At 42.9% G+C, this 22,619-nt stretch overlaps 1 protein-coding gene across 2 annotated transcripts; it reads right to left on the bottom strand.

The window, feature by feature from the left end:
* Positions 1 to 13,242: 13,242 nt before the first annotated feature.
* On the bottom strand, positions 13,243 to 21,331 carry LOC127291804 (probable acyl-activating enzyme 16, chloroplastic). Of its 2 annotated transcripts, none has more exons than XM_051321130.2 (18): positions 20,918 to 21,331; positions 20,077 to 20,268; positions 19,676 to 19,790; positions 19,163 to 19,250; positions 18,230 to 18,441; positions 17,565 to 17,683; positions 17,257 to 17,406; positions 16,845 to 16,912; positions 16,453 to 16,558; positions 16,094 to 16,252; positions 15,904 to 15,957; positions 15,759 to 15,839; positions 15,038 to 15,175; positions 14,386 to 14,545; positions 14,081 to 14,160; positions 13,784 to 13,926; positions 13,526 to 13,583; positions 13,243 to 13,429 (listed from the first exon to the last, which is right to left on the bottom strand). In XM_051321130.2, exons 1-18 carry the CDS (start codon positions 21,095 to 21,097, stop codon positions 13,337 to 13,339), a joined length of 2,196 nt encoding a protein of 731 aa, XP_051177090.1. In that variant the 5' UTR covers positions 21,098 to 21,331; the 3' UTR covers positions 13,243 to 13,336. The 2 variants fall into 2 exon arrangements, with proteins under 2 accessions (XP_051177090.1, XP_051177091.1); XM_051321131.2 differs by having other exon boundaries at positions 20,930 to 21,331.
* Positions 21,332 to 22,619: the final 1,288 nt, after the last annotated feature.

Here is a 22,619-nt window from a genome sequence, read left to right as displayed (position 1 = left end):
CTTTATTTCTCTTGATCCAAAGGATCATTGTTTTGGGTTCCTTTGATGTTGGTTGGGTTGATGGAGGGTTTCACCATTTGGGTAAAGTACATAGGGCATAGGCCATTATTGGTGGAAATGGCCATAAGCCCACATATGCCTCACCCTTTTATTTTATTTTCTTTTTTATTTGTTCTTCCTTAGTATGTAAACTTTCATAGGCCACAAGAATATTTTCTGTGATCATTCTTCCAGGAACAAAAGAACTTTGTACAGGTGAAATAACCTCATCTAAAATATGCTTAATACGAAAAACAATCATCTTGGAAATTACCTTATAGAGAACATTGCAAAGGCTAATTGGTCTATATTGGGAAATTGATTCTGGATTCTCAACTTTTGGAATCAGCACAATAACTGTATCATACCATCCTTCAGGAATTACCTTATCATTAATAGCCTGCAACACCTCATGGGTTAACACTTCACCCACTATATGCCAACATTTTTTGAAAAAGATTGCAGGTAAGTCGTCTGTGCTAGGAGCTTTCAAATACCCAATAGAGAATAAAGCCTTTCGAACATCCTCAGCTGTGTATGGTCGAAGAAGAGTGTCATTCATAGTGGCTGTTACCCGGGGATAAACTTTCGGTAAGAGAGATGGGTCAGTATCGTAAACTTCAGTAAAAAAAGTCCTTAAAAATAATCAGAGATCATAGGATTAAGATATGCCGCCCTTCCCTCCATATTCCATTCTCATCCTTCAACCTCTTAAATTTATTTCTTTGTCTCCGCGCCTTTGCAAAGTTATGGAAATATGACGTATTTTTATCACTGAATTGGAGCCAGTTTACTCGACTCCGTTGAGCCCAATGGATTTCTTCCTGTACCAACAGTTTTTCAATTTCCATCGCTAACTCCTTCTGGCGGGAAACATTTTCATCAGTAAGTGCTCCCCTCGCCACCGTTTCAAGCTCCCTTTGTGCTGATTTTATTCGTTTACTCGTGCTTTTGAGGATAGTACAGTCCCACCTATGCAACTGATCATGAACAAGGACCAGTCTTCCCGCCAAATCTACGCCATTCAAAAGTTGGGTCGATTCCCAGGCCCCTTCGACAACTTCCTTAAACCGGCCTTCCTTCAACCATCTAGCTTTGAATTTCAGTACCCTCGGCCCATATGTATCATGTGTTATCTGCTCCTCTAAAGACAAGAGCAAAGGACGATGATCCGATCTGCTATACGGTAAGTTCTCCAAGCTAGTGATGCGTCTCCAACGTATCTATAATTTCTTATGTTCCATGCTAGTTTTATGATAATACCTACATGTTTTACTCACACTTTATAATGTTTTTATGCATTTTCCGGGACTAACCTACTAACAAGATGCCGCAGTGCCAATTCCTATTTCTGCTGTTTTTGATTTCAGAAAAGTTAGTTTACGGATATTCTCGGAATTGGACGAAACAAAAGCCCACGGTCTTATTTTCCACGGAGTCTTCCAGAAGACCGAAGAGGAGACGAAGAGGGGCCACGAGGAGGCCACACCATAGGGGGGCGCGGCCCCACCCCTGGCCGCGCCGCCATATGGGGTGGGCCCCTCGGGCGTCCCCCGACTCTGCCCCTTCGCCTATATAATCCTTCCGTCGCGAAAACCCTATCACCGAGAGCCACGATACGAGAAAAGTTCCAGAGACGCCGCCGTCTACCCTACCTTGGGGGATTCAGAAGATCGCCTCCGGCACCCTGCCGGAGAGGGGAATCATCACCGGAGGGCTCTACATCACCATGCCCGCCTCCAGACTGATGCGTGAGTAGTTCATCCTTGGACTACGGGTCCATAGCAGTAGCTAGATGGTTGTCTTCTCCTCTTGTGCTATCATGTTTAGATCTTGTGAGCTGCCTATCATGATCAAGATCATCTATTTGTAATGCTACATGTTATGTTTGTTGGGATCCGATGAATACGGAATACTATGTCAAGTTGATTATTGATCTATCATATATGTTATTTATGTTCTTGCATGCTCTCCGTCGCTAGTAGAGGCTTTGGCCAAGTTGATACTTGTGACTCCAAGAGGGAGTATTTATGCTAGATAGTGGGTTCATGTCTGCATTGAATCTGGGGGAGTGACAGCAACCCCTAAGGTTGTGGATGTGCTGTTGCCACTAGGGATAAAACACCAATGCTTTGTCTAAGGATATTTGTATTGTTTACATTACGCACAGTACTCAATGCAATTGTCTGTTGTTTGCAACTTAATACTGGAAGGAGTGCGGATGCTAACCCGAAGGTGGACTTTTTAGGCATAGATGCATGCTGGATAGCGGTCTATGTACTTTATCATAATGCCCTGATTAAATCTCATAGTAGTCATCATGATACGTATGTGCATCTCTATTTGTCAATTGCCCAACTGTAATTTGTTCACCCAACATGCTATTTCTTATTGGAGAGACACCACTAGTGAACTGTGGATCCCGGTCCATTCTTTTACATCTGAAATACAATCAACTGCAAACTCTGTTCTCTGTTGTTCTTCACAAGCAAACATCATTCTCCACACCATACGTTTAATCCTTTGTTTACAGCAAGCCGGTGAGATTGACAACCTCACTGTTAAGTTGGGGCAAAGTATTTTGGTTGTGTTGTGCAGGTTCCATGTTGGCGCCGGAATCCCTGGTGTTGCGCCGCACTACACTCCTTCACCAACAATCTTCACGTGACCTTCATCTCCTACTGGTTTGATAACCTTGGTTTCTTACTGAGGAAAAACTTGCTGCTGTACGCATCACACCTTCCTCTTGGGGTTCCCAACGGACGTGTGCTTCACGCGTTATCAGTCGGTGATGGCGCTGTCGATGATCTCCTCCAATTCCTCGTCCCAGCAGGGTGCTCGAACGGAGTTTTATGGTTCCCGGATTGGGGTTTCTGGTGGCGGCAGAGCAGCGGAACTATTTTTGGGAAAACTTCGAAACTCCCTCTATTTTCAGGTTAGGGGGCTTAATATAGTCGAGAGAAGAGGCCGAGGGGGTGGCCGAGGCGGCCTGACCACCCCTAGGCGCGGCCAAGCCCGTCCCGCGCCTAGGGCAGGTGTGGGCCCCTCATGGCCCCCTCCATCTCGTCTTCTGGCTCTGTGAGTCTTCGGGTGAAATATGGATTTTGCGATATTTTACGGGAATTTTCCTGAAAGTTGGATTTCTGCACAAAAACGAGACACCAGAGCAATTCTGCTAAAAACAACGTTAGTCCTTGTTAGTTGTATTCTGAACACATAAATTAGAGGGCAAACAATAGCAAAAGTGTTCCGAAATATAGATATGTTTTCGACGTATCAACGACTCGTGTGGCTGTAGTATTCATTGTCCACCATGGTAGCATTGTTCTCCGTCCACCATGGGAGAACCACCCAACCGTTGTCAGAGAATACCACCGAAACCCTTGCAGCATCCCAGTCACCCGCTAGCATACTTCTGGTAGTAGCATTCCCGACAATCGCTTATAGCATCCAGCAAAATAGTTGGCACCGCCACCACTAATGGGATGTGGCACCATATGGTGCCGCTCACAGCAACGTCCTCGCGGAAAAAAACGCTGGCTTGGCGCTGCTCGCAGCAGGCACTGCCCACGGAAAAAATAATGCTACTACCAGCAGTATGCTAGCGGGTGACCGGGCTGCAAGAGTCCCGGTCTCCTAAATATGTAACAAGTGTTTGCATATTTTCTAAAAATAATACATTTTCATTACTTTTTAGAAATAATCTGTATTTTGGGGAATTTACAAAATCTGTATTTTGGGTGGAGTCCTTCATACAACTGTTAGGCAATATATTTGCACTTTTTTTTTGTTTCTTCTAAACGGCATGATGGATTTAAGTAAAACTTTCACAGATCAATATACAATAAGTGGATTTATTTTTATAATTTTTTTGTGAACCAGAAAATATCTAGTAACTACTCCGTCTGTTCATAAATATAAAACGATTTAGACATTTTGAAGTGAACTACATACACCGTAGTACGGTTCAGGAATCAGGAGTGGGATGGGTAGCTAGATTGCCTCGGAGTCGGAGCACAATACGATCGTGTTCGATTGGTTAACTAATCCCAATTTTGCTGTATGAAGGACTTCACCGAGGACAAGTTGAGAAAACCTATGCAGAACTACGATCCCGACACGAATAGTACTCCAACTGGTAACTAGAACGCGCCGTGCTCTTATATATGTACCGGTCGTGCCTACGTATTGATCGATAGAAATCTCGCAACGACGGTGTGGCTGCAAACAACGTCAAGCTCTATCGCCTTCATTGATCGAACCATATCGATCGCGAGATGGGAGAGCAGGACGGCGCCAACATGTGGTCTCTCCTCCTCGACAAAGATCCCGGCCACAGCGCGGCGGCCGGTGACCTCGCCGTCGATGTCGTTGATCGAAAGCTTAAGAAAGCTGGCGTCACCCCCGTCGACGTCGTTGATCGGAAGCTCAAGAAAGCTGCTGGCGTCACCCCCGTCGACGTCGTTGATCGGAAGCTCAAGAAAGCTGCCGTCACCCCCGTCGACGTCGTTGATCGGAAGCTCAAGAAAGCCGACGTCACCCCCGTCGATGTCGTTGATCGGAAGCTCAAGAAAGCTGCCGTCACTCATGTCGACGTCGAGGTTGCCAAGCCGGCGAAATCTGGCCGGATGGTGAAGAAGGAGAAGCTAGGCGCTGCCGGGGACGACAAGCAGGCACCGGCCACCGTGAACGGCGGCGAGGTGCAGATCAACCGATCTGCTGACAGCAAGCTGGCCGTGACAACGGCCACTGTGTCGTACTCGGACGGCGACGACCTGACCAACGACCGTGATGAGGAGATCAAGGAGATTCTGGCCGCGGTGCGGAGAATAGAAGAAAGCGAAGCGGAAGAGGCAAAAGAAGAGAAGTTCGACGTGGTTGCCGCACGTCGCGGACGCCGCCAGATGGTGGCCGCGCGGACAGGCAAGCAGGCGGCCGTTGTTGCGGAAAGCAGCAGCACGGCATTGGCCGGCTCCAACATGTGGGCTCTACTCAGCGACAACGATCCCGGACACGGTGGCGCCAAGCCGGCGAAACAGGGAAAGAAGAACAAGACGAAGAAGAAGAACGCTGCCGGGGCCAGCAAGCAGGCGGACACTGCGGATGACGGCGAGGAGAAGGAGACCCCAGCCTCTGCGCCGAGTGAGTTAGAAGAGAATCTGAGCGAGGAGGAAGAAGAAGAGATGACTGGCGAGGCTGACACGGTTGGCAGCCGCTGCCTGACGGTGGCCAAGCGTGCATGCGAGGCGGCGGTCGTGGCGGTGGGGATTATTGGTCTGTATTTCGCGCTCACGTTGGCGCCGTCTTATGCGTGATCCATATGGTGACATGGAGTACCTAGCTAGAAGCCGGCCAGATAAAACATTAGCTCGTAAGATAATGTTGGAGCGTAGATACTTGTGAGAATTTATTCTATTGGAGAAATTTTGAATTGTTTTACTCAAATTGTTACTACAATATTGCTGTATCTTCTTTACCATTAAGGTGAAATGTGGGAATGTCTGATGATTTCACACGTTGTAAAAATTACAAACAACATACCACTGCGCACTTTCTCCAACTATCTCCTAAAAACGCTCCTGCCCTCTATAATCCCAAGAACATACCATAATCCGCTCATCTTGTGAGAGATAAGGAAGGCTCATCTCACACGATTTGCATCTAACAAACTATATCTCATTCCAAAGAAATTTCCCTAAAAAACTCTCTCCCAAACCCACCACCTCCAAGCATGAGGCACGTTCCGCTCGCTCGGGTTCAAGTAGGTACCACACCATGCTAGCTCAAATGAGGCCGCGCAGCAGGGGACGGGCGAGCGGCAACATGGCTTGGAAAGGGAGGAAGAGCTGGAGGTGGCTGCGGCGGTGTCGATACGTACTTGAGCGCTGGGGTTGGTGTTATCGTTTTGGTCAGGTTCTGGGCCAATAATTGGGTGTTTCGTAAGGTGCATGCGACCTAATTCATAATTATTTTTAATACTCCCTATAATCCATATTAGTTGATTATAGTATAGATGTATCTAGATATATTAGTTGATTCTAGTATAGATATCGATGTATCTAGATATATATTCAGCATAAATTTCTTTATGATCTAAGGGTTTTATTTAATTCACTCATTTATTTTCTTTCTCTCTTTTATATTTGTATGTTTCCTATAAATGTTATATTAGATAATTAATGTTTTGTTTCTTTTCATGATGTGGGACCTGACACGGGTGTGCAACCATTGCCTCATAGTATAAAATGGATTACAAGCTTATGCTTGATGTTATTTGTAAGTTTACCTCAGAGCTGAAGGTAAATTGTTTCAATATGGAATTTATGGAATCATACACTTGCTAAGAGGCTTTCCTAGCTTACATCTTCATATAGACAACATACAAGCGTGCTATTGTGACAACATATGTTTGAAAAACATGGTAAAAATACTATTAATTTGCGCAGCCATACATATACTGCATCCAGTACAAGTGTACTTCTAAGCCGCGTCAATTAGTTTGGGCTGGAGGAAGTATTTTTGTTTGTTTTACTAGCAATATTTCTAGTTGTACCTTTCTCCTTACATTGGACAGTTCACTATTTAAAACAGGTCCATCTATGTTGATATGTTTGTTTCCGCTGAATCAATAGATTAGTTAAGGTTTCAATTCATGTGCGGAATGTATGAAGTAATACAATAAATACTCCCTCAGTCTCACCAAAACTGTCTAGGTAGATACATCCAAATTTTAATAAAGTTGAAACACTTTTGGTGGAACGGAGGGAGTATATCATTCATGCTTTGAATTTTGGTGGTAATTATATTGTATATAGTCTATCCATATTTTTTTCAAGATATACCCATTTGTATGTATACTACGCTGTCCGTCCCTAAAAAGCTGCTCATATTTTCTTGATACAGATGTATAGAGTTGAACCAAGATTTCCAAATAGATAGGAATCAGAGCTTTTTTTTTAAACGGAGGTAGTACCTTAAACTTTACGCTTTAGAAATACCTATGAAGCCAAAATAGATGTACCATATCACGCTCCAACCAAAATTCACCTCCAAAAAAATGATAATAATCTCTTACAGAAACACAACCTAAATCTCTCTATGAAGCCAAAATAGATGTACCATATCACACTCCAACCAAAATTCACCTCCAAGAAAATGATAATAATCTCTTACAGAAACACAACCAAAATCTCCGTAGTCACCCCTTAAGAGGTAAGACCACAAAGCTTGTGGCCCCTGACTTTCTCCTTTTTGATGAATTAGAGATCCATCTTTCGGCCTTGGGATTCATGTGCTCACGCAACTTTTCATCTCCATCATCTATACGCAACTCAGAACCATGGCATTCTCAGCGAAGAATTCGATCAGCTTGGCACCAAAACAGTTGGGCTTCTCTAGCTTGAATTGCATGTCAACTCTCGTGAGGGAGGTCTGCAAGCATTCCAACAAGTGGCGCCCACTCAAGGCAGGGATCTGAACTTCCTTTCGAGGAATTCGTGAGCGGCGCGCCCTTTTGATTTTTGGGGCATCGTGGGGCTCAGCAGTGAGGTTGATTCGGATGGCACTGAGCACGGGGCAGCAGTGGAGAAGGTTCACGATAGTCACCGCCGCGGTCTTGCCTTTCGTCCAATGCACTCCTTGAACCTCGAGGCGCGCCAGGCGGCGGAATGCCAGCAGGAGCTCGACCCGCCTCACCTTGTTGTAGACAGTGATATCCTCGAGGTGGTTCACCCTGAGCCTCATCTCCTTGGTGCTCGTGAAGCTCTGGAGGAATCGCCAGAAGGTTGATACGTCATGGTTTCGATCCTCGTTCCTGTCCTTGTGGTCTGAGAGAAAATGCAGATCCACCCATTCCAACTCCGGCGGCTGTGGCCTGAATGAGGGCGGACGGAGTGGCCCAATGTACCTGAAGCGGCGCAGCCTGGGCGTGTCGATCTCCACCTCATCGACGGTCTTTTTGCCTGGGTACTTGTAGCCAATGATGTGGTAGTTCTCCTCCCACGTGCAGCTGTCCAGTACGAGCATGGTGGCCATAGGGCAACGGAGGCAGCAGCGTAAGACCATTTGATCGGACCACACATGGTGACGTCGGTGAGCTATTCTGTTGCGTCAATGGCGACGGACTCGAGGCAGACGGTGGCGAGCGTCGGCGCAGCATCGATGATGCGTTGGAGAGAACCTAGGTGCTGGGCGCAATGGCGCAGCCGTAGGCAGGACAGCCGTGGGAGCACGACGGCAACCTTGCTCTGGTAGAGTCCCTGCGTGCAGTCGCTGAGCTCCAGCATGCGGAGGGTCTCCAACAGCAGGGACTCCACGGTGACCCTGTAAAGGCCTGCCAGATTGCAGCGAACGCCCAAGGAGAGCCACAGCGGCGCGCGCCATCGCCGCAAGAGCGCGGCCGTGGAGGCGGCCTCCCTCACCGGGGCGAAGTGGAGGATGTGCCGGAGGATGTCGTCAGAAAGTTCGGACAGGTGGTCGCTGCCGCCACCGGCCATCTTCTACCTAGGCACGTCGTCCAGCGAGCAGCGATCGCGATTGGGTCAATGTCGATGGGATTTTGTTACCAGCTTCGGGATGTCGATGGGATTTTACCAACCCTAAAACTAGGCAAGTTTCTACTTGGTTCGCCTGAAACAAGTCCCATTATCTGACGTCTTCCCTTTTCCCTATGTGATGGTTCTTTGTAATTTTCTCAAATAGCAACAGGCCAGATGCTTCTTTAATTGACTCACTTGGAATGTGTGATGCAGGTTACGGCCATCAGAAAGAGTAACTTGTATGCAGTTTGACCAACTTTTGCTAGAACTCGGAATGGTCCATAGAATTTTGAGTGCAATTGATGCATTTATGTATGCTAAGAGAGGAGTTCATGTAATGCTGTACCTTGAGGTAAACCATATATATCTCCAATCTGCAATTCTCTCTCACTTCTATTTTTGTTTGCGAAGTGAACCATTCGGTCTTGAGCTTGCTGCAAATTTTCTTTGATGATAATGTTTGCTTCTTTTCTTCTTTGTAGCATAGCAGCTGCATCTTCAGTATTATCATCAGCAAGAAAATTTTCAGCTACCTGTGGAGGAGGAAATCCATACATAGCTTGGAATGGGGTCATTTTCAGTGAGGTGTGGTAGCTAGCTGGTGTTGTACCACCATTCAGCAAGGGAGATCCATGACTGCCATTTCTTTTTTTTCTTTTTTTTGCAAATGTCATGCATCTTAGATAGGTTTCCAAGCATTAATTCATGCTTTCCGTTTGCCCGTCAGTTTGAGGGTGGTAGCAAGTACTGAGATGTAGTTTAATACCAAGAGCTTTGAATAGATTCTGCCACAAGTGGCTTGTAAAAACTCTGTCCCTGCCTGTAACAGTCACGGTAGGCAGATTGTGTAATTTGAACACATTTTCAATGAAAGTTTTTGCTACTATTTTGAGTGTAATTGGGTGTTTGAGTGCAATGATTTGAGCTCCAGGAATGCTTTTTCTTGCAGTTCAGTCCACTTAAAAGCATCTTTCTTGAGACAGTCAAATAGTGACCTGCATATAATGCATGTATGTAATAAACCTCCTGTAAGTTAGGCCTAGAAAACTTCTCAGTTCTGTGATACTTTTGGGTCTTAACCAGTTGTTCATTGCTTCCACTTATGTGGGTTAGTTGCCACTAATATGGCCAAGGTATTCCACCTTGTTCTGGCCAAATGAGCATTTCTCCCTTTTTGCTGACAGTTTGTTCTGTTGGAGCACTTGGAAAACTGTGGTCAGGTGAGTGGCGTGTTCACTTGCATTTTTTCTGTACATCAAAATGTCATCAAAGAATAGAAAGCAAACTTTCTGAGAAAGGAGCCAGATGTGGATTCATTAATGCTTGTAAGGTGCAGGAGCATTTGTCAATCCGATGGGCATCACCAGGTATTCAAAGTGGCCAATATGGGTGTTAAATGCAGTTTTCTCGATGTTGCTCTCATCCATCCTAATTTGGTGATAACCACTTCTTAGATCAATTTTGGAGAAAATAGTGGCACCATGTACCTCATCCAACAAATCTTCTATTACTTGAATGGGATACTTAATTTTGACTGTTTGGGCATTAAGCTTTCGAAAGTCGCGTGTAAGCACAAAAGTATTTCCCTTACTAATCTCCATGTTGTGTCATTTTTCTTGACCAATAAAGCAGGAGAGGAGTACGGACTGGTATTGTCTCTTATCACTTGTTGCTGAATCAACTGCCTGATTATTTGTTCCATAGCATCCTTTTGGTGATGTGGCAACCTATATGATCTTTGGTTCACAATCTTTTATTCAGGCAGGGTATAGTGTGATCACAAGTTCTTTTAGGTGGCGGATGTGGGTGTTGAGAAAATATCCTGGAATTTTTCAAAACACTCTGGATGACAGTTGGTACTTGCATTTGATGTGAACCTTTGGTAGTTGCATGCAATGTATTGACAATAAATATATATGATCCACAAATAGGTTTTTCCTTGAGGAGATTAATTCTTTCAGTTTCTTGAACTGTAGCTGCATTAGGTAGTGATTCATCATATAGCAGGATCTTCTTGCCCTTGTCATCTCTGACTTTAATAAACATTTACTTGTAATCCATTTTGACAGGACTATGTGCTTTAATCCAATCAGTTCCAAAGATTATATCATATCCTTTGAGAGGGAGATCTCTGAAAGTGGAACGTAGAGGATTTCCTTGCAATATATAGTGACAAGTATCAGAGTGAAATTCTGAAGAAATTTAACCTCCATTTGCTACCATAACTTTTATCGTCTTGTTTGGAATTACCTTGCAATTTGACTTCTGGGCCGGTTCAGGTGTCATGATCAATGTCCCTGTACTGCCAGAATCTACTACCACGGTAGCAGAATAAGAGCCCAACATAGCTGTTAGTGTGAATGTATACCTGGTGTTGCTTGAGCCTTTTACTGCATGCATAGATAGTTTTAATGTTGCTTCTGGTTTCTGGTTTGGGAACTGGTGGATCCTCATCCAAATCATCATCATACTCTATTACATAGACGATGTCGGTATTGATTCTCAGCTTCTTGTTGTAGTGCTTGAATTTGTTCCCTTGTGCCAAATTTCACACTCGTTTGTGGCCAAGAAACCATGTCTCCTTACATTTATAACAAATGTTTTTCTGCCTAGCTTGCTGGATGATATTTGGCAATCCTTGTCCATTTCCATGGGTTTTTGCAGGTTCAAAATACACTTGTCGCCTCACAAGAGGTATGGTTGGTTGGTAAACAGGCTTTCTGACAGGTTGAGACATTTCTATTTTTCGAGCAAACCACATGGCTTCTTGCATATCTTTAGGCTTGTGGGATTGTAAATGGTGTTGGATGTAGTCATTTAAGCCAGATATGAAACAATTCACAAAGTAATCATTGGGGAGATTAGGCTTGTTCCTTCTGACCAGATTTAGTAGCCTTTCAAATTGTTCAATATAGCAGCTCACTGTAGAAGTCTGAGTAAGGGCATGAAATGGCCTGACATTGTCACAAATTGATTGCTCAGCAAATCTATCAGCAAGTGATCCACAGAATCTGCACCAAGGGTATGTTGAAGGAGAATAGCCGGTGCCTCTCCACCATTGCATTGCCTTTCCCTTCAATTAAGAAACTGCAAATTCAGTCCTTTGCTCATGTGGTGTTCTCCTGGCTTCAAAGTATTGCTCTACTTGCTGGATCCATGAATCAGCATCTTCACAATCGTATTCCGATATGTTGAACCTGGCGGGTTTGACTACAGGACGAATTCTTTGCATTTCCAACGGTTGTACTGTCATGTTTCTGTTTCTTCTGCCGTTGTATTGCTCTTCTTCACCGTCCAAGTTGTGTTGCTGTTGTTGAACCTGAGCATCTACTCTCTGCTGGTTGTTGTTACTAGTATGGTTTGGGTGCTTGTAGGTGATCTTTGGTGTTCCATCCAAATTAAGATCTCTTCCCTGTGCATCCTTGAGAGCAGCTGTTCCCATAGGAATGACAGCTTTTCAGGTGTTTGGTGTACAGTACTACCTTGTCCTGGGGTATGTCCATGAAGTGGTGTTCTGTCAACTGCTTGAGTAATTAGCACTTGTTCAGCTGAATTGGACAACAGTTTGGTAAAGCTTTCTTGAATTGTGGCAAAGCATGCTTGGATACTAGCAAAATTGGACTGAACAGTCTGTGTGAATTCATACAATTCCTTCCAGTCATCTTCCCTGGTTTGTTGCAGCATCGATACATCTAGCTGTAGACACTTGAGCTCCAGAAGACCAGTGTTTCCAGAATCTGCGACTTTTTCCATCGGAACTGACAACAAGGACTTGCAGTGGCAGGGAGCATGCTTACCTTACTATCGAAGATGATTGATGAAACGAAAAGGGGGGATTTGACACCAGCATAGGCTGAAAACCAGACCTTTTTCAGTCGACCCTTCCACCGCCAACACCACCAGGAAGCATACGGATCAGGGTGGGAGGTGGGATTCTACACTGAAGAAGGGCTCTTCAGAAACCAACGCCGGTACCCGATCTACGCCCGAACTATGCCACCATCGCCAAGCCACCACTGTCAGCAACAACTCCGCCGCCGGAATTAGAAGCAAAAACTGGGGTTTTTATGAGAGAACCCAATCCAGATTGGCTCCGATCCAAACGCCTCCAAGAACCATACTGGCTCTGATACCAATTGATATATCCAGTCGATCCAAAACAGCAGGAACATGGAATATTCAGTTAACTCACCAGTCCCTTCGATTTCAGAGGAATGATTCACAGTAGTTAAACGAGTTCATGCAAGCGAGCTATGCCAGCCAGACCATGGATCTGAGCTAAGTAGAACGGAGCAGGTAGGATCAAAGTTAACAGATGATAAAGTAACTGATGGTGCCATTCATTGTCTTGGGCGTGAAGCAGCATGATCGATGTGGACCATTAACCTGAAGATCTTCGACTGAACTTGAAAGCGACAACACTTGAAGTGATATTCAGCTGCGGTCGGCACAGGGCTTGGCAGCTCCAAGAACATTGAGCTGGACATCGGCATCGCCATTAGGAGCAACTTGTATTGACTCCACAACCAAGGAAGACACAAGATCCAAACTGGGAGCCGCCCGGCTCCACTTCTCCAGCCAGCAGAGATGGACCAACAAGGGGGGGGGGGGGGGGGGGGGGTGTGAAGGCACCAAGATGCCAGATTCGGGGAGGAAAACAGAGAAAAAAAAAACCTAGCTGCAAGGGGCAACCACTCACTGGAAGTAAAATGAAATATTACAAGCCACAGTATGTACTCAAGCACACTCCACCGTCCTCTTCACTTGTACAAGGCGTCAATCTCTCCCTGGTATTTGGCTACCACTTTGTCCCTTCTTATTTTCATGGTAGGTGTCATCAAACCATTGTCGATCTGAGTCAGAAACAATGTCAACATTGTAAGTAACAGCTACGTGACAATTGGCTACCGAAAAAACTTATGGTGCATTGTTATAGTAGAAAACCATACCGTGAATGGTTCCTCGACAACAAGGATAGGGCCGATCTGGAACGAGCAACCCGCCATGCTGACATGCATTAACAAAATAGTTCAGCTCTTGCTATAATAATTTAACGGATAAAACACAAGTCAAATGTCAAAATTATAAGATCCTAAAAACCAGTGCATGCCACCTCTTGAATTTATTTTATATTTCTACTTCCAGTGAGTGCTTTGTGATCATGGAACATTCTCAAATTAGCTAATAGTCTGGCAGACAACTCTTACCAAGTTCTCAGCTCATCATATACCAAGTTCTTGACCATATCTTTGGCTACTCCGGTACTCCCATCAAGGCCCGACTTTCTTTTTGCTGCAGCTAGAACTTCATCATTATTGGGAACAATAATAGCACCAAGGCGTCGTCGGTCCTATACAAAGAACAAACATTTTTTTCTTATCAGTTATGGAAGTTTACTTGCAAGAAGGCCACATCAAGGAGCGTCAATGGACAATAACAATGCCATAAATTCATAACAGGGCATATGATATCTGCAGCACTTAGGTGGTTGCCCTTTGCCTCACCTGCCCAATGACCATTATCTGATCAATCAAGTTACTCCTGCTTGCTGCTTCCTCGAGCTCAGCAGGTTCAACGTTTTCACCTGGAAATTAGGACATTCAAGTGCAGTCAGATCTAGTAAGGATTTGAAAGCAGTCAAATTCTGATTACAGTTACGTGGTATACAACTACATGTGAATTAATTGACTTCGAAGTCCGATATCACACTCCGGTGTACAAAGAAGTACAAGGTCATAACCATTGTACATAGATAACAGTAAATAAATCTTGCATAAATAAATGACGTTCTCAAAAAAAATTATAATACCTGTAGTGAGAACTATCGTATCCTTAGCACGCCCTTCAAGAACAAGCATCCCTCCACAATTTCGACTAGGCCCTGTGGCACAGCGAGGTGCAATCCAACCTATATCTCCAGTGTTGAACCAACCATCTTGATCCACAGCTTTATTTGTAGCAGATGGATTCTGTGACAATATCAGTTTTAGGAGATAAATGAGAATCTTGTAAGGAAGATTAAGACTCACATACATCAGTTAAACGCATGGTGTCTTCACATGGATTATAAGATTTATCTAAATGTGGTACACCATCTCAGACTCCTAATTTTTCTAGTCCATAGTTTTCTAGCCCATGAGGTCAGTTTCTAGTCCCTATTTTTTTTCCAATACTGGACTTGATGTCATGATACATACAGAAATTCCTGCCTTTGTTGCCTATATCATTCAGTTGATTATAAGCCCAGTCATAACATCTAGAGTTCTATTTCATGATTGGCCTTGTGCATTCATGGAATTAAGAGGATTGGGGTGTAATTATCTGTAACTGCAAAAGCGAAGTGAGCCAAAGTGCTGAATTCTAATCAAGATAAACATTGTTTAAGTAATATGCTTATGGAAGATCAGTTAGTTTAATTTTGACAATTGATTTGTATTTTAGGTAAAGTGCATAGATAGAACCTTATAATATCCCTTCATTACTGGTAGTCCTTTAATCTTCACAATCCCCTTTGAACCATCTGGGAGCACCTCACCAGTCTCTATGTCCACAATCTTGATTTCTGTATGCTTTATTGGGAGACCAACTGTGCCAAGAACCTTCATGTTACATAAACTACTTATGTTAGTAGTATTAATTATTAATATAACTATAAATACGTAAAAGTGCGAATGGGAGGCAAATCATCCCACATTATTGAGACGATGCTATCAAATGGTTATAAGTTTGTAACCAGTTCAAATGACGCAAAAGGTTCAGGAAGGCAAGAAGCACAAAATTAGCATAGTAACTATCATGTTTCTTTGTCCCTAGCAATTAAAATCCAGTATGAAAGAATCCAGTATGAAGGATATAGTCCTATTAATAGAAAAGGATGCAATATCTTCTAAATCCGAGTTTATTGGTTAGTAATATCTCCTTCCAGGGAGTAGAAAAGTGCATCATCTGAAGAATAAGAATAACATCGATCCTCCTTTTTCGGCCTTTTTTGTAAGGGTCCTAAACTCCTAATTATCCATGGTGTAACTCACACTATGATTTCATTATCTAGTTTCTTCCCACAATGAGTAAACTCATGTATAATGTTTCCTACTAAATACAAACCAAGTAATTTTAACATGCCAAAAGATAAGACAAGAAATGTTTGTTATATATAGAAACAAGTTTTGTGGAACCCCTTACATTACACAATGGTCGTCTAGCAGCTACAACAGGGGAAGTCTCTGTTAGACCGTAACCATTTTGCACTTTGATACCAATTGCCTGAAAGAAAACAATATTGATGAACTGCAATTTAGACAAAGTTTACTTAGTGCTAAGTCTCTACCTCAAAAAACTTGTCGACATGCATCGGGAGACTTCCACCACCACTAATACCAGCCTGCAAATTATCAGAGAAACCATAGAATTATTAAGTACAGTCAAAACTGAAGTTAAGGAAGCTCATTTCACACTCAAAACTGCACAAGGATTATGAAGGTAGCACATATATACACACATGAGCAAGATAAACGTACCTTTGAAATTCCGACTGAAGAATGGATTTTCTTGTAGACTAACATCTTTGCGAGATTATGCAAAGGCCACAAAATAGCCGCAACAATTCTTGCCCGTAGACAATTGACCATGTAGGTAATAAATGATGGTTCAACAGGATTATTTGATAAGACTGTTCCCTTTCCAGAAGAACATAAAAACAAGACACAAAAAGGAAATTTGACTTAGGGAGAGAAATAGGCTACAGGCAGAAGGTAATCGGATATGAATTTATGGAGAACATCAGGTCAGCAAAGAGTGAGAAGAAACATAACATCTCTGAATGACCTTAGTTGCAGCTAAACAAATTAGGTAACTCATGCTAACTCAGGGTTCATACCTCATATATCTTCTTTGCCTCCATATATAGCAAACTTATCTTGATTAGTGCAAGGGCAACAGTCTTTCGAAAAGTGGAACTGGAAGATATTTGCCTTTGAATTGAACTGTACAAAAGGGAGAAACGTTACAGAATGGATACAAGATATTTTTTTTATGAACTGCTGCTAATCACCACTGGTCCACAAGAAATATTGACTACACGGACCTATAAAATTTATAACCCAAACAAGGCTAAGGAAATGATCAAGCATAGATGTTGACAGCGAACAAAAGATGAATCTGACATGGAACAACATTGACACATTTGTGAACTTAAATAATTCTACTATCAATACCATATCATTTCCTATAGAACACTTCACAGGTTATCATTTTAGTTAAAAAGACTACCTGTACAGAGTTTCATAGACCAGCGGTACTGAGATAATATAATGAGGTTGGTACTGCTGCAAATCTGCCTATACAAGAAGATGAGATGTTAATATGCATAACCAATTTCAGCATATTCTGCACCAGATAAACAATAAAACTGTTGTGAGAAGAGTGCAACACAGTACACAGAACTCTGTTGAGTGCATTGTGATACTGGGTTCGCATGAAAACTATTAGGTCTGGACTCTGGAGTTCTGCAGTTTGCAGCTTTCAGAAAGCTACTAATTATATGACAGCATAACCCATGCAATGATGCAATAGAGCACATGAATACTACATCTCAATGAGTTCTGAATGACATCGCTAGGTTCTTCATGCCAAAACTCACTAGAATGAAGTGTTTTCTGATGAAAAGTTACCAAAATGATACCTTCAGGTATTTCACAGTAGTGTAAACTTGTTGAATTCCATGAGTAAAAATGAAGTACTCGGTAGAACGCTCATACGCATGCCACGGTGGAAGCATGCTTAGAAACCTGTCACCAGGTACTGCTGGAACAACGTCCCACAAGTTATTTATCTGCAGAACGTTAATAACACAGGAAGAACACATCAAAATCACTTCAGCTAAGAAAGGAATCCCGGCACATAAGGAAACAAAGTAAAGGCTATTGCACAAAACATAGTATTATTACTTATGACTCGTTGTCCAAATTTTAATGTTGCTGGATGTTTAACCTGATGCAGGAGATTTCGGTGGGTAAGCATCACGCCTTTTGGTGTACCACCTGTTCCACTAGTATATATTAGAGTCGCAACATCTTCTGGAGTAATGGCTTCAAAGGCACCATCATGACCTAAGGGAAGAAAAAGTTAATAATACATAGTTGAAAAGGAACCTTTTCTTGGATGCAAGTTGACTGATTGAGTACTAAACATGAGATAACAATGTTGGGAAAAAACAACATTTTCGTTGGATGCAAGTTGACTACTTGAGTACTGAACAAGAGTTTTACGTTGTCATTATATTTTTGAAAGAAATGAAAGGTAAGTGTTTTTTTTATAACAGTAGATATCAAAGATATTAAGCTTAGAAAGAACCAATTTAGTGTTGGCCAAGAAGAACTTAAGTAGCAAACTCTCGATATAACTAAATGATTAGGCCAACTATTAACAAGAGCAACTACAAAACCAACAGTAATGGGTAAATCTATGAACTGTTCAGTGGTATTGGGATGCTAAGACACCTTACAGGATGAAATAATTAGCAAGTTATCTGTCATTCAATGCCAGAAATACAGAGAAAGTGAAGTACCAACAGATTGGAAGAAAAGTCCTCCATACAATCTCAGCTAAATATTTCTGGTGATTCATACCACATTATGATATCATGCAAAAGATACCTTGCTCGGGAGAGTGATGCAATGCATTACGGTTTTCTTTTCCAAGTTCAGTGATATCATTGTAGTCATAAACTGGCATGTCCTTCACAGCTTTACTATTTAGGGATGACTTATCACCCCAAAGTAGCACAATAAATCTTGCATTAATCCTTGAAATGAAAGATTCTGCAAGCCGGTTAAAGAATTGAGGACTGTCCACAACAAGTGCAATACTGTGATGGGAAAAAACAATGAAGTCATATGACTCATATCATAACATGAAAGTAAAAGACTGCAATTCGTATTAAATAGCAGACACATGCATAAAGTAAAAATACATTACAGTGCCATCGTCTAACAATTCATATTCCTATTGTATGTATGATAAATACACCATGCTATGCTCAAGGAAAAATATTTCAGTAACCAAGCATGCATATGCTTCGAGAGATTAAGTTCATGGCCAGCCGTGCATACAATAACAATAGCACAATAAAAACATTTTGGTCCAACAAAAAAATTAAAATTGCAATGGAAATGTTGTACTTTTTTCACACGCTAGCAGCTAACAGTAACACAAGGCTAATCTAAAAGGTAGTCCATCCAGCTCTTACTTTACAGCTAGACCCTTTAACAGTTAACACCTTTCTCAATTTGCATGCCCCTTTAACAGTTAATACCTTTCTCAATTTTCACCTCAGCATTCCATCAAATAGAACAAGTGAAAGGATTTAATTAGGCATATCCAAATGGCTGTTTAGCTTTAAATAGACAGGAAATTAATCCAGGCGGGCCCTTCCATCAGTTCAAAAAGGGCAGAAAGAGACAAGTAGATGGAACTTCAGTATGTTGCACATGCTTTGGAATTGTATGGATCAACTCCTAATTGTATAAGCAACCATTTAAAAGCAAAAGAATTTCAAACTCACATCTGGAAAGGAGTTGATAACTCACCTTTCTGAGTGATTGTATATTTGGAACAGTTCTTCATCTGAAGACCTTGTTCCTCTAACAACATTGATAGCACCAGTAGCCATGATTCCTGGATTGCATATGCATGTGTCAGTTGCATGATTAGTTGGTTACTGATGAAAATAGATGATGATGTATTTGAAAGACACTTAGAGGAACTCCTCTAGATAGCTGACTTAATAAATGGTAACTACATCATTTCACAAGCTGACGTTTGCTTAGTTAAAAAACTGAAATTTGTAACTCAGTGTCTTTTAATTTTTTAACAATCAAACAGATACCAAAGCCACTACTATTTGGTTGTTTCCATCATATCATGTCTGACAGGAAAGTAACAGTAGCATTCGTGTATAATCTGCAAGCTAAAATATAGCAACTCTAGCATTCTGGCAATTTGAACTAGAGCTGATAGATAAGGAGAAAAGATGACAGGACAGATACATGTGCATCATAATACATGCTAATTAATAATCTTGAAATAAGAAGGAAAATTACCTTGATCAGCAACAAGCCATCGACATGAGTTGTCAGCAAAAAGAGCCACCTTTTCATCAGGAGCAACACCAACGGCCCTCAGACCATGAGAAAAATCCAATATTTGCTGTTCAAGCTGAATAAAGAATGCATATCATTATCAATGAAAAGGATAAAATTATCTAGTGAATTATGTATTTGGAGTACAGATAGTCCCTTGCTCTAGTAAACCATAAAGACCTCTTTTCTAGTTATTTGAAACAATCAGTAGTGGGGTGCGTATGTAAGTTACTATCTACTGCACAAGCTGTCAAAGTAGTTCTTCAGTAACAAGAGTCAAGAGACACAGCATATACCCCCAGAGGATGGCTACTTCGTGTTCATATTTTCAGAGAAATTGTCTTAGATCAGTTCAAAAATACCTGCTTATAAGTCAATTCGGAAGGAGGGTCGTGATAAGGATCAACCAAGGCTACGCGGTCAGAGTACTTTTCTGCTGCTGTCCTCCAGATATCTGGAACCGCCTTCCATTCATGCACAGCCAATTCACTTCCACCAGGCAATAGAGCACTCTCAAGCAAAGGCGAGCACTTTCCGCGAGGTGAGCTCTCTAGCTGCGAGGCCGATTTATAAGAGTTAAAAGGCAAAGCAAGTTAAACGAAGAAGGCAAGCTCAATACATCAATGTAAAAGCATTCCTACTTTGTAAAACTATTGTTTTACTTGCAGCACAACACCGAAAGACTTCCCGCGACTCCACAATTCCAATCACGTAGTTGCAGCTTCTCATATTTCTATTGTCAAACAACTGGCATGTATTCGCACACAGAAAATAAAATTCTTACAAAACGGCAAAGGGGTCCATCTTCTATCAATCTATCTCTCCTGGGACGAACAATGAGTAGAACTCTGACCCAACAGTTTGACAACGGCAAGGCGCCCAGGCCCCAACCGGCACCCAGTGAAAGCTTTCCCTTTTCTAACAAATTTTTGATGCTGAATTCTAGTACTTCTCTACCGCCAAAGGGCGAGTGCTGCTACCGTTAAGGGCGTGTTTGGTTCAACTTAGTGAGACAGATGCCTGCCATGGCCACTCAGAAACCAAGAACGTCGAATTCATGCCCAGGCTAGCGGCAGCCTGAGCCTAGCGATTTGCAGACAAGCGCGCCGGACGGACGGACGGACATCCGCTATAATTCTACCGGCTCGCAGCTCGCTCGACAAATCCAACGACGTGGGCAGGAAATGAGGCGGGGCGACGGACCGAGGGACTGACCGTGGAGGGGGGCGGAGGGGCGGCGCCGGCGGAGCACCGGGGCACGAAGCGGGGCGCGTGGCGGGGCCGCGCGGAAGAAGCGAGCAGCAAAGGTCGGCGTCGGAGCGGCGGCGCGGCTGCGGCAGGGCGTTGCAAGAGGAGGGGCAGCGGCGAGCGGAGCGCCGCCATTTGGCCGGAGGAGGGGACGGACAAGGCGAGGAACACCGGGACAGCAAGCGCACAGACGGCCTCTCTGGACACAAGAGTCTCACAGGCGCCGCTACATAGGTCCTCGTCCTCCTCTCCTAGGTAGGGACGGAGAGGGACAGCGGCGGAGGGGACGGACGGACGGACGGCACGAGGCGGCGGTGCCGGCGTGTCGTATGACCCTTGGATCTCACGCGGGCGGCTGGATCTATTTGTTGACTTCGCCTACCTCTAGACAAAGACCATCCTTTATCCACAACGGGAGATCACTTTAGACACCTCATTACAGTACATTTCTAAAGAAAGACCTTCTCCATAACCAGCTGGCTTTACAAAGCTGTGGATTTTTTGACATTTCGAAATATGATTTTTCGGTATAGGGAGCATACGCATCCGGGAGCCGAATTGAATTTGCGGTGTTTTGGAACATGGGTGCATATGCTCCCTATATTTTGAAATGCGTCTTACATATATTTTAAATTTTTTAAAAAAATTAAAACTAAAAGTTCGCACGTACATCTTCACGTGCTCCGTGCTCACAAAGTTGTTTCATAAAAAATCGACTTATCATGTTACTGTGTAAAAAAGATAAAATTCAGTGCTAAAAATAATGTTTTTCACAGGATAAACTTTCTCTTTTTTATATAGACCACACAAAATATTGGTTTTTCGTGAAACTTGACGAACGCACGTATATTATGGAGATGTACATGTAGAATTTTTTGTCCAAATTTTTTAACATTTCGAAATATGATTTTTCGGTATAGGGAGCATACGCACCCGAGAGCCGAATTGAATTTCCGTGGATGTCTAGTACTACTCTATCAGTACTCAGAACTAAAGCTAAGATATTGACATACCCATGTTTTTACAGCAAAGTCCCGAGTTATCATTCAGTAACTTGATGTGTGTGATGGAATAATAGAGGTAGCTTCATTGGGCTCAGACCCAGATGAACCGTCTGGGCAACTGAGATAACTTTGACTTATCAATCACACACATACATACAAGCATGCATCCAGGCATCTACAACCTCGGAACGTAGCGCTTGCTAGCTCTTTCCCAATGCCTACAATTCCAATAAATTATGTATGCCATCCTACAAAAGAGACAAATTCATCCTTTGGTCTCTGTGCACACCATCTAACACTTGTTCAACCTATATTTATTGTGTAGTGACTTTTGGACAACACACGCATCGTGGAGTGGAGTGACGCTAATAGATAGGTGCGGATGTGATATGTGTGTGCTATATACTGCTGAAGGATCATAGCGAGAACATGCTACTATAAATGTTAAAGATGATGTTAGGTGTGGTGGGTGATGCTTGATTCAATTTTCTATGTTTCTCGGACTGCAGACTCTTATAAAGATTAAATATACCTCATAAATACAATATGGTGGCCTTATACTAGTTGATGTGAGTATATCCAAGGCAATATCACATAGTCGATGGTGTATGGCCATCCACTACAGTTTCTGAAAACTTGGGGCAAAATAGTTG

The sequence above is a fragment of the Lolium perenne genome, chromosome 4 (genome assembly GCF_019359855.2).
Source record: "Lolium perenne isolate Kyuss_39 chromosome 4, Kyuss_2.0, whole genome shotgun sequence".
NCBI lineage: Eukaryota > Viridiplantae > Streptophyta > Magnoliopsida > Poales > Poaceae > Lolium > Lolium perenne.
This window is presented reverse-complemented; position numbering and strand designations above follow the sequence as displayed.

Bases quoted from the DNA above. Each gene is read 5' to 3' on its own strand.
- LOC127291804 (XM_051321130.2), bottom strand. From the start codon at position 21,097: ATGGCGGCGCTCCGCTCGCCGCTGCCCCTCCTCTTGCAACGCCCTGCC. The intron at 16,253-16,452 runs GTATGAACCCTG...TCTTCTGGAAAG, and splicing joins AGGCAAAGAAGATATATGAG to GGAACAGTCTTATCAAATAA. The intron at 13,584-13,783 runs GTAAGAGTTGTC...AATGCATGTCAG, and splicing joins TATGATGAGCTGAGAACTTG to CATGGCGGGTTGCTCGTTCC.